The sequence below is a fragment of the Nilaparvata lugens genome, chromosome 1 (genome assembly GCF_014356525.2).
Source record: "Nilaparvata lugens isolate BPH chromosome 1, ASM1435652v1, whole genome shotgun sequence".
Taxonomy (NCBI): domain Eukaryota; kingdom Metazoa; phylum Arthropoda; class Insecta; order Hemiptera; family Delphacidae; genus Nilaparvata; species Nilaparvata lugens.
The window spans coordinates 88722747-88736138 of NC_052504.1; the positions used below are offsets into that span (position 1 = coordinate 88722747).

At 34.8% G+C, this 13392-nt stretch overlaps 1 protein-coding gene across 1 annotated transcript in view; it reads right to left on the reverse strand.

The window, feature by feature from the left end:
- LOC111052291 (inhibin beta chain) overlaps window positions 1-13392 on the reverse strand; it is a 109459-nt gene that overhangs the window by 66035 nt on the left and 30032 nt on the right. The window contains exon 3 of the mRNA XM_039419537.1: window positions 851-1270. Within this exon, the coding sequence (XP_039275471.1) occupies window positions 851-1270 (420 nt within the window). The remainder of the gene's footprint in view (window positions 1-850; window positions 1271-13392) is intronic.

Consider the following 13392-nt stretch of genomic DNA (forward strand, 5'->3'; position numbering starts at 1 on the left):
CTCAATCTACTGATTGCAATACCATTTATTTTGTTATATTTGTTAGAAGTGGACTCGCTTTCAAATTTTGCTCATTTCCTCTCTCTTTTTCTTCCCTACTTCTTCTCCCACTCCACTTCCACTTCCACTCCTCTTCATCCTTCATTCCTTACTTTCATACCCTCTACCTGCCTATTACATGGGAAACCGTAGTTGGCTAGGAATTTTTAATTTTTTCTCTATTTTCAGCACACCCCACCATGAAGCCTGTTTATAGAGTTTTTATTTTTGATTGTGTTGTTTTGTATTTTGATTTCTTCTGTGTATCTTGTGTTGATTTGAATTAGATTATTGATTTATTGCTTTATTTCAAAATGTTCCATGAAAATGAACAATTTGAACTATTGCATTTGAATTTGACATTATTATCGTGATTATTTTTATAGGTGAGATGGCTGATAGTATTAACTGATTGCTGATTCAGAAGAAATTATTATTTTGGACATGCCTATACGAATCTGAATAGTTATTATTAAAATACTCGTGATATTATCATTGCGTATGATATCCTACATCGTAATAAATATTTCTTCTAGGCCTACCTGTTATCAGAGAGAAGTTGATACTTTATATATTTTATTCACAAAAACAATAATATTGTATATTTGTATGTACAATATTGTATATTGTAAAATGAAAATATAACTTTGACATTGATATTTTTTTCATTATTTCTTTCATCTCTGCTATTATACTGTAATATAAGTACACTAAACACTATACACTAAACCAATTAAATTTGAAGTTATTTTTATAATAAATATGATTCAGTTCGAATAATTTTAGGAGTGTGCATGGCTGAGAGACTGACCTGGTTCAGCAAAGGCTATGATTTCGGAGGTGCGGCCAAAGTAGTCGTCCGACTCCGCGTCGACTGAACCGCCGCCAGCCGCGACCGAGCCGCCTCCGCCGCCTCCCGCCTGCATGTCTCCCGCGTCGCCGCCGTCCAGCGTCGCGGCGGACATCTCCTGCGCGCGTCTGATAGTCTTGAGCACCACGTCCTTGGAAACGGCGGACGTGATATTCGGCTTGCTGGCCAGACCCAGCTTGGAGAGGATCTGGTGCTTGATCGCCTCCAGTCGCAGGCTATCCTTGTCCTGTTGGCTGCTGTTGCTGCCCCCGGGGGCGGCACCACCCCCGCCTCCCCCGCTCCCGCCCCGCGGGTGCCCGTGGTGATGGTGGTGGTGGGCGTGATGATGGTGGGACACGCAGTTAGGACACACTGTTCCACCTGAAAACAAAACATTTCCCACTTATCAAAGCTACGCTTTCCGAACAAGTGGATTAAAATGAAACTGGATGTTATTTTGTTCTTCTTCAAAGAATAGGAAAAGGATACCATTCAAATGAAAAATGCATTTCACGAAGAAGTTGAACTTTTTAACGTTCAAAGAGAAGTAAAATGAAATGAAAATGAAACTCTATTCTGCCTTTTGTAAAATACTACAATTAATACAATAAGGTGCGTACAGATATACGCGCCGCGAAAATGAGCGATTCACTTCTAGTCAGCTGATTATATCTGTATTTTTTCAGAAACGGTAAGATACAGATATAAAAAACTTGGCATCAGCTGATTAAAAGTGAATTGCTCATGTTCGCGGCGCATATATCTGTACGCACCTATAGATATTACAGGATTATATTGACAGCAATTGAATATAGACGCTGCCTGTTTGGAATTCTTCTAATTATATATTATAATGATACAGTGGTATGAGTTAAATGTATAACAAATTGATGTCATATAATGATATAACACGTTCATCGATGACTTACTAGAAGATATATTGACATCTTCTTATTTTAATGTGTTATATCGAGGTTTTATCCAATCCATGTATGTTTCGTATTCAAATCAAGTCATACTTCATTGCTATGGTCAATAATATAATTATAGAGATGTGAGATATTACAAAAATGGAAAGAAACATGAACCTCATTATTGAGTATATATGATTATTATTGTGATTTATAATATTCGAATAGCGAGGAATGGGTATTAGGTCAATATTTAATTTATTTAATCATTCAGAATTACACAACTTACAGAAAAGTAGCACAGGCTCACGCCCAAAACAGTTCCAATATTCTAATTTATACAACAGTCCAAATGTAGCTAGGTTATGTGTCACTACAACATTCTTCAGTTACACACTCAATTTACAATTAAAAACAGACAAAAATCATTTTTAAATTTAAAAAAAATACTTCTAAATTGAATAAAATCAATTACAAGTATTCAGAGAATTCCAAACTTTGAAAAAACTGTAAAATTTTGAGACCGAAGAGACAAACACACTATTTTTATAATTATAATTAGGTCGACCAACGAGAGAATCTAGAGCAGAATTTCATTCGTTGGGATTTTGAAGTTAAGAGTTATAATTACAATACAATATGATTGGGAGAAGACAACAGACATAGCCAAGAACTTTGGTGAATAAAAGTTTCGAAAAAAGAATTAGGTTATGATTTCACTTCTTACTTGAAAATCTATTTTCCACTAAAAATGTCAAATTTTGATATTTTAAAACTAATTGAAAAGAACAATATTTCACTCCATATTACAGCTTTGGAGTTATTCTCCAGAAAAAAAATCAAAATAATAGACTAACAGAACATGACAATACCAATCAGATTGCTCCATTATAAATTATCAAGTGGTTCCCAAATTATTAATTCTACTCACTATTTTATTTTCAAGGAAATTCTTCAAATTGAGAGAGATTTACTGGAATCGGGCTAATGATACCACTAATGAGTGATACCACTTAGGAGATGAGTGGTTAGACATGCAGAAATTATTAACCCGGAAGGCACGATTTGCGAAGGAGGATCTGCTCATTGCGGTGGTGCAAACTGTATGGGATGATAGGCACGTGTGCTGCAAGTTGCAGTGTTTCCACAAGTAAAGGTATCAGGGAAAATGCTATTAACCTGACAGCTCCCCCGCCTGGTGCATCCACAATGCACTTCCGGTTGCATCCTGCAACTGCACGTGTTGATGCAGCAGTAACCCCGAGCACATAGTTGGGTTTTATTCGAGCCAGCGTTTTATTGGATTGAACAGCCACTCAGGTTGAGTGGTTTCGGTCAATTTCATTTCATTCGTCTGTCCGCCTACACCCGAAGGTGTCCGAGGGGGTTGCAAGTCATCCCCCACACCCCCATCAACCCTGCTGCACCAGCACTGCACGTCTTTGCAGTGTTGATTCAACCCATCAATGAGAGACAACCGATTGGATACCGTCTTAATATCTGGACACAGAGACCTAGCCACCTGCAGTGATCGAATATTTATCAACTGGGACCAGCATTTGAGACCGATCTCTAACAAATTATTCTGATCATGCAAGCTCTCTGGTCTGGTCTCTCATCCATTAACATAACGATGAGATCTTTCGAGCCATCATCAGATATTGATCAGGGATTGCACACTGGAGGGTTCATTGACACAGGAAATACTTCGAAAGCATTAACTGGTCCAAGGTATTCAATAATTTAGTGTTCTGGGGTGAACCATTCATTTTTCTGAGATAAAACAGGTGCAATATAATACAGTGAAACAGGTAAAACTTTCAATATTCTCAAGTTGTAATGAAACGATCATGATACGTACAAGGAGTTACAGCTTTTTATAGGAATTTCTTAATTCTGATATTTTAATTCAGGGATATAAGGGTCCAGTTCCTAGGATCTAATCTAATGATATATCATTGAATCTATAGGTTTAATGGTCCATTTGAATTTATCAATGTCCTGAAATTGGCCGGAAATTAATTATGAATTAGGAATTTATGTTTTCATTTTCACAATTAGGAATTCTCTTAATCAGTAAAATTTCGATAAGGAATTATCATTGAACCACTCGTGGGAGATTCTTGGTTATAATAGGGTAGAGGATCCTCATGAGGTACTAAAAATTCTTTGATAGTCTCCATGATGATGATTATCTCTATTACGTGTCAATGAAATGTGATTCTAGGCTGATTAATATAAATTAGTGTTCTAGGAGTCAATGTATTATAAATTGTTATAAAAAATATATAATAAAAAAATCAATAGCAATCTGATTGTAAGCTGTTCAAGCACGAGAGACTGATGTGATAACTAATGTTTCTAATAATGGAACTTTAAATGATCTTCTCGAGCGTTCTTATAGGGACATACACTCCTATGGAAAAATTCTCAACTCCGTTTATGAACCCAGAATCATAGAATAAACAATAATATATTTGTTATTCATAATGAACAATCTCGTATAGAAGTTTTGATTATAAATTAGAGTTCTGGGAATCAATTTATCATAAATTGATATAAAAAATTATATAATAAAAAATCACGAACAATCAGATTGTAAGCTGTGAAAGCACGAGAGACTGATGTGATAACTAATGTTTCTAATAATGAAACTTTAAATGATCTTTTCGAGCGTTCTTATAAGGAAATTCACTCTTATGGAAAAATTCTCAACTCCGTTTATGAACCTAGAATCCTATATACGGTAGTCCTAGAATATATATAATCCTAGAATAATATATTTGTTATTTTTAATGAACAATCTCGTATAGAAGTTTTTTCTGCCAGAATATAGAATTTTCAAACAATTGAATTATTCCACGATCGATTTATTCAATTGAATATCATAAACTTCAAAAGTAAATTCAAAACTTTAAATTGAATAACTTGTCTTGAGAAACATTAAAAATGTCACATTTCTGTGAAATGTAAAAAAACCTATTGACCTCTACTTTCTCCTGCGGCCTATGACTGTAATCAATCATTCAAGAAAACAATTATGTCGTAAACAAGCATTCTAGTCCTTGCCAGATTGAACTATATATAGTGCGTAAACGTGATTCAGCAGGAAAGGGTCATTTTTCCTGTGGTAACCTCTGCTTTATTTTCGGAGACTAGGCCTACCTCATCCATGCAACCGTGAGTAGATGATGGGGTTTATGGATGCTGTCATTTGGCAGGAGTAACTGTGAATTGCAGTCTCCAAGGCTCTACAAGACTCTTCAAGATTGTCTTTTTTCTTTAGGGCTACTTTTAATATGAATAAAAATATATATCTGAGTACTCTGATTTCTCTTCAAGATTCCATTGTCACGTACTTCATGCTCCATGGTAATGAAAAAGCAACTGCTATCGGATCGAGGTGAATGTTCCTGTTACATTACAAATGCATTGTAATAAAATATCTCAGAAAATCAGAATAATATTATGCTTCTCATCTGCGAGTATATTTCAATCCAATTTCTCTGAGACTTCACTGATGATGCATTTCAATAGCATTCCTCTCCAATTTCAATTATCAGTCTTCATCCTTCAACACCTTTATTGAAAATGAACTCTTTGCATTCATAAATAATTATTATTGTTTTGCAGCTAAAATTTAGTCTTCTGCATACCAGTCTATTTATTTGAGATGATAAGGATGAAACATTGTTTCAACAAACCGGGAATGACATTAATCCTCAAGAAGAAGTACCGTAGATCTATTCCGGAGAATGTCAGTATGAATCCTGCTCATTGAAAAAATAAAACAATACTTCAAATCTCTCCAAATTTCAACTATCGCAGAAGCTCTATGGATCGAAGCATAGGATGAAGAAAGATTGCAATAAAGTATGGTACACTCGAACTTGATAAATTTCATGAATGGAATGTCGAAATATATCTTCCCTTTTCTTCCGAACTACTTTGTCTTTACAAGTTGGTGAGAATGAGTAGAGGTTAGTTGAAGTTCAGTACTCACTCAGTTAAACTTGAGTAAGTAAAGTAAGTGTCGATACAAGTAAACTGTAAGTCGAAGTGAGTTATTGCTCATACACTTCTGAGTTTTATTGGCATCTCTTCTCGTTCTTCTACCCCACTCCCCTCACTCCTCCTCCTACTAATCTTTCTCCTCCTTCTCCTCCTACTAATCTTTCTCCTCCTTCTTCTCCTCCTCCTCCTCCTTCTCTTCTTCTTTCTCCTCCTCTTCTTCCTTCTCCCCCGCCTTCCACTCTTCCCCAATCCGACTTCCCATCTCCTCTTTTATTCTTCTTCTCTTCCTTCTCCTTGGAGCTTGTATACCTCATTTCTAAATTCCATTGAGTTTCATAGATACCAAAACAATTAGATCAATCTGAGGAAGAAATATACCTGACCACCATGCACTACTCCTGACTACTCTGCAACTGCAAGTTTATCAGACTGTAGATAAGAGCTTCTGATGATCCAATGAGAATGTAAAAGTGGTCGGATAAACTTACCATTCTCTTCAATTGAGGATAGTAACAAACTGATTTCGTTTTCTAGTTCATGTGAGGTTCCAAGTTCACTTCACACTGATTTATTGAGAAAGAAAGTGGAATGGTGTAGATTCATTAGATTATCATGAAAATTGCATGTGTTTGTCATTATAATAATTATTATCATCATTGCAGGATCATTCTCATCGAGCCAATGAAATATGTTTCCCAAGTTCAAAAATTGAAATCTGATCGTTTAATCGAAAGAAACTCCGTTTTACCAAAATATTATCACCAATGTATCTCCGTTTTACCATTATACATTTTTTATGTGGATTTGGCTCTACATGGAAAATGGATATCAAACTTACTCTTTATATTTTCTGTGCTAATTATAATATGTAAAGATAAATTCAATATGAACAAAGTTTGATGAACGTTCCGAGGTAACAGTTCTACAGAAATCATCTTGTGGATGTTAATAGAGAATGTGAAAGAGATTTATATGAATAATCGAGTTTTGTAATCAAATAGATAATTCGAGTTCAATGAGCGAATAAATATGATTGATGAATTGTTGATTAATGAGGAATAGATAGAGTAGCTATGTGTTTCACTTCATTCTGGCAGCATTGATTGAATGGGGAAATATTGATTATAAGGAAAGCCGATTTGAAGAATACAGCCCAATAATTAAGGATCTATTAATGAGAATTATTGAGAAAACGGCGATTCTTTATTTCTTCAAAGTCCATTATATAATGGATAGCTTATGAAACTGGTGAGATTCACTTTGGACTGGCAATATAATCAACAGATAACATAATGTTCTCTCATTCCATCAATGCTGACTGATTCAAATGAATTACACAGTGCGACTCATACTGATCTCTGTCAGCATTCCTTATGCATTAAATCAATGTGTCCAAATCAATCACTTCTGACAGTTTTAATTGAATTTCACAGTGAGACTCACTGAACTTTGTCAGTATTCCTCATGCTTTAAATCAATTTTCCATAACCAACCAATGATGTCAGTTTGAAGGGAGTTTCAGTACAGTGATATCTACTTCAAAAAAATCTAGTGTGGCGCACTCACAAAATTTCCTTGCCGTTATGAAAATTGATCACCTGACGCTAGTCTTACCGCGCATCTCAAGTCTTCTATTCAAAAATTTGAGCCAGCTGGTGACAGGGTAATAACGCTGGAGACACACGAGGTCTGCTATCTCTTCATAGTGAATGGTTTAATGGAATCAACAGTTGCCAACAGTTTGCAATTGGATGATCACATTTTCTCGAATTTCGAGATTATTTTTAATTTTAGGTGAAAATGTTACTGAACATTAATTGTAGAGATTATCATGCTCAATCTTTTCCACTCGAATTTTTCTGTTTAAATTGAATCTGAAGCCTGATAATTGAGAATCTAAAATCAAACTTTGCATAATATATGGGGCGGAGCTCCTGGAATTTTTACAGATATGGGATTTGTGGCAGTTGATAGAGCTTATCGATGACTATTTTAGGTATAACTTCAATCGAAATCGTTGGAGCCGTTTTTGAGAAAATCGCGAAAAACCCTGTATTTGACAAAATTTTCTCCATTTTTGCCGCCATCTTGAATCGCATTTGATCTAAATAGTTCGTGTCGGATCCTTATATTGTAAGGACCTTACGTTCCAAATTTCAAGTCATTCCGTTAATTGGGAGATGAGATATCGTGTACACAGACGCACATACACTCATACACACACACACACACACACACACACACACCACACACACACACACACACACACACACACAACACACACACACACACACACACACACACACACACACACACACACATACAGACCAATACCCAAAAACCACTCTTTTGGACTCAGGGGACCTTGAAACGTATAGAAATTTAGAAATTGGGGTACCTTAATTTTTTTCGGAAAGCAATACTTTCCTTACCTATGGTAATAGGGCAAGGAAAGTGATAGCAGCGTTCTGCTTGCATACATGAGTATGAGTTTTTCATTCAATGCTGAAAGCATGTACTTTGAATAAATTTCAATACAGTAAGACTCACTGTGAACTTAGTCAGTAAGTATAGTAGATAACATGAATATTGATATCTATCAACCAATGCTGAACGTTCCAAGTGAATTTTACTATAGTGAGACTCACTCTAAACTATGTAAGCATTCCCAATAGATAAAATCAATGTTTCTCATTCAACCAATACTGACACTTTCAAGTGAACTCCACTAAAGTTTGATTCACTCTTTACCTGTCAGTATTTCCAATGGATAACATGAATCTGGACATCATTCAACTAATTCTGACAGTTAGAAGAGACTTCCACTACAGTGAGAATCACTCTGAACTTTGTCAGCATTTCTAATACTGAACATGAATGTTGACAGCATTCTTCCTTTTCTGACAGTTTCAAATGAATCTCACCGTAGAATTGAAGTGAGGAAAAGAACGCATGGCATCATTCCCAATATTTAACATGAATGTTGCAGCATCCATCCTTTTATGACAGTTTCAAATGAATCTCACCGTGGAATTGAAGTGAGGAAGAGAACGCATGGCACCATTCCCAATATTGAACATGAATGTTGCAGCATCCATCCTTTTCTGACAGATTCAAATGAATCTCACTGTAGCATTGAAGTGAGGAAGAGAACACATGGCACCAGGTACGAGTGTAGTACTTGCTGACTAGGCCTTCCTTCTCAGCTCCCATCTTTCAACATTACCGAGCAAAAGTTCACCAACTTGCCAACTTCTGACCCAACTTCCCCACGGGAATGCACGCGGTTTCTCTCTCAGCCGAAATTTCATATTCAACGAGCCGCTAAGGTCAGCACGCACATCAAGGTGGTTTCACTCCAAAACGTCAGTAATGATTGAATGTGTCCCATTAATGATATTCACAAGAAGTGCTGCTTGTTTGAAGTACATCTCACTGTAGTGAAACACCCTTCAAACTGTCACTATTAGTTAAATAGGAAACATTTATGTTATCCACGAGTAGTACTGCCACTACAGATTGAATCTCACCCTGATGAAATCCACTACAAATTGTCACTATTGCTCAAATGGAAAACATCGATGTTATTCACAAGAAATACTGCCAGCCCAGATTCAATCTCACTTCAATTAATTCCACTCAATGCTGTCACTATTGCTCAAATAGAAAAAACATCGATGTTATCCATGAGAAATACTGCCAGATAGAAGTGAATCTGACAAGTTTATTCCGCTATCCATTATAGACTTAAATCTTCAAATCGGCCTTCCTTATATTCAATATTTCCTCATTAAATCAATGCTGACAGCCTGAAATGAAACTCTCTACCAAACGAAGCATCATTTGATGAATGATAGACCAACTTCAGCCCCACAAGTTTCGCCCCAGCTGGTCGATAGGTCCTTGTACAGTGTGAACGCGCCTCTTTGAATCAATCTCTCGAATCTGTTTCTCAAATCAGTCACTTGCTATTTAATATCCACTTCTTTGAATGTATTTCAGCATTTATTATTGAATTATTCTCTTATATTAACTGTCGATATGTATAGCAATAAGCTTCTGAGATGAATGAAGGAGACAAATAGTTATTCAATTGAATTAATTAACCTAAAAAACGAAATTATAAATTAAATGCTGTAATCCTCCTTAAAAAAATTATTGTCACTATATGCTACTGCAAATTTTGGCAACTAAGTGAACAGCTAGAATGAAATTCGATGAGAATTCTTCAAGGAAATCAAATCTTGAAAATAAAAAAAATTCAGAACACGAATCAACATAATATTAAAATTTCCAAGATGAATAATGAAGAGAATTAAGAGAGAATCTGGAGAGATTATGGGAAGACATCTGTAGAATTTTATTTAGTTGGATTTGAAATCCCCTGAAATATAATTTAAACTAGGACAGTTTGATTAAATAATTGTCTTGAAGCAGTTCCATATCACATTGACAAGGAATGGTTATTAGGGAAATAAATCCATATCATTTGAAAATTATGGGTCACATTACATTTGAAGAATGTGAATATAATAGAGTGGACTTTTAGTAATGTGAGCTTGTCTGTGGATGTTGGAGCAGTATAATATATTTTTGTTATCGACAAGTATGAACTAGTAGTTCTGTGAACAGTAGACCTCGCGCTCAGTAAGTTACATTGACCTATTGTTATGTTTTCTCAAAAATTAATAAATAATTTATCAATTTAAAATATCTAGAAAAAATCCCAAGTAAATATAGAGCTTTCTGTCCTATCGTACCGTGACGTGTCGTCCCGGAATGTGAGTGTGAGCGCTGTTATCAGGTCTGGCTGCTACTGTCTACAACGTTGATGAAAAGATACAATTTTCAAGATGTTCGATGTTTTTGAACGGGTAGTATTATAGTCAACTGTCTACTTACGTTGATGGAAAGATAAATTTTCAAGATGTTCGATGTTTTTGAACGGGTAGTATTATAGTCCACTAGACAGCTGATTTATGATGAATAATTCTATGGTCTGATTTTTACGGTAATATTGGCGTATGAAGGAGGCTCCTTTTTCCTTTTATATTATCCTTGAAATGCAAAATTTCCATAAACCTTGTGCATACGTCGACGCGCAATTTAAAAAGGAACATACCTGTCAAATTCCATGAAAATCTATTGCCGCGTTTCGCCGTAAATGCGCAACATAAAAACATATAAACATTAAAACATTAAGAGAAATGCCAAACCGTCGACTTGAATCTTAGACCTCACTTCGCTTGGTCAATTATAATATTACAAAGAGGAATATCACACGAATGAGAAAAAACATGAAATAGAGAATGTGAATATTGGTAGTTCTTTTCAAGATCAAAAAGAACAATAGTCCTTTAGTGGTTTTGAAAGTGGAAGGTGTATAATATTTTCCAATAAATTTTGCTGTAAAGTATAATATTTGAGTATTCTAGAAGTATATTTAGAGCTACTTGAATAATTGTTCTATTATTTTATTATTATAGACATAACTAGTACCTTATTTATACTTTTTCACATAAACACAACTAGCTCCAGCACTCACCATTGTCAAGTATAAAAATCAATCATTTTTTTTTTATTTGTTATCGGCAAGTAGATATTATAATGATAAATTATTACAAAGAAAAATGTCACTCAAATAAGAGGAGCATGAAATATTAGACCCAAATGTGGATATTGTTAGTTATTTTCAAGATCAAATAGAGCATTAGTGGCTTTGAAAGTTGAAGTTGTATTGAAAAAATCCGGCAGTGAGCACTGAACAGTGAGTGACCCGGGAGCCGAGCGGGCGGCCGAGTTGCGTGTTCAGCCAACTACCGCCAACCTGAGATGGATTTTCATACTGGAAAATAATTTCCATACATTAGTATGTCTGGGACCCGCAGGCTACACAAAATAAGCACTGCTCCGCTCCAATTGAGTATCAACCGCTTATTCATTTATTCATGGAAATAAATATTTCCTATGTTGAACATACCGATGCAATTAGCCCATTTACCGTTGAGCGAGGGCGAAAGTCAGCGGCACACATTTGTTAACAAATAATAGGTACGCATCAATTTATTAATGTTGTAAGAGTTCATACATTCCATTATATCGTTGAATGTTTTCTGATCATTTTGATTAACATTGATTCGAAATGAAGTCATTTCGAATCAATGTTAATCAAAATGATCAGAAAACATTCAACGATATAATGGAATGTATGAACTCTTACAACATTAATAAATTGATGCGTACCTATTATGTGTTATCAGTGGTTTCAGTACTCATTGAATACGTTGACAACGATGTTCCATAGTTAGGAATGAATATTACTTTGGAGGATGATTTAACATGTGCATGTTCAATGAAAAGTGTATTGGCGTGATGTCTTGAGTTTTGTTGAGTTGATTAGAATATGGACTTCAAAATAGAGTAATTGGGTTTGGCATGATGAAATTGGTGACTTACTCGCTAGTTTTGAGTGCTCAACATAGAATTGAAGTTTTAAAATAAAAATCACAGTTATTCTTCAGTAATTAATAAATTTGGCACAATATTTATTTTCAAACTGAGATGTGATGGAACATATCCATTAACAGTTCTAATTACTTCAACAAATTGATTGCTTTTATGATGAAAAATTAAATAAAAGTCATTATGTAGAAGTATAAGATTAACATTGAGAATGATATGAATTTAGTTAAAAAAGTTCTTCATTCCTCATAAAAACAAAACAATATGATTCACAATCTGCTGTCAGTTCTACATACTCTTACAAGAATATTCATTCATAAGAATAATATTTCTTCACAATAAAAAACTCAAACAAAATAGTTGAAATTCAATCAAATTGAAAGTGATTCTCAAAAAAATCTTAATCCTAGTTTTAATCATGATTGAGATTCATAACTCATCAGGATTGAATTCTCCAGGGAAGAGTCGTGAACCGACAGTGCTTTTATTCAGGAATAAATCTGTAAAATAAGTCTTCACATGGACCTGAGGTCTGTGTGTGAAGACTAGTTCTTCGGATTGCCAATACGTTTGGAAGATTCCAAGGAATGATTCAGATTTTTGTAAGTTGAACTATTCATGTGAATATGGATAGAATGGAAACAGAATCTCCATTATTATATTATAATAGTAGATAATGAATAATAAATCATATTATCATTTAATCACGAACCAAACGACTCATATTGATAGCAGTGGAATTTGAAATTTTATTTCGGAAACTGAATCTGATATACTGTTGGCTTACTTTCTAACGACAGAGCTGCTCTCTCATGGGTTAGTTTGTGATTGGTTGAAATTTCTGTATCAGGGACTGCTATTGGCTCACATATGTTCAACAATACACTGCTCTCTCATTGGTTAGCTTGTGATTGGCTAACGTTACAAAATGTTATGTTCTGCCACAGAAAAAGTGAACTTTTAAAATAAAAATCACAGTTATTCTTCAGTAATTGATAAATTTGGCACAATATTTATTTTCAAACTTAGATGTGATGGGACATATCCATTAACAGTTCTAATTACTTCAACAAATTGATTGCTTTTATGATGAAAAATTAAATAAATGTCATTACG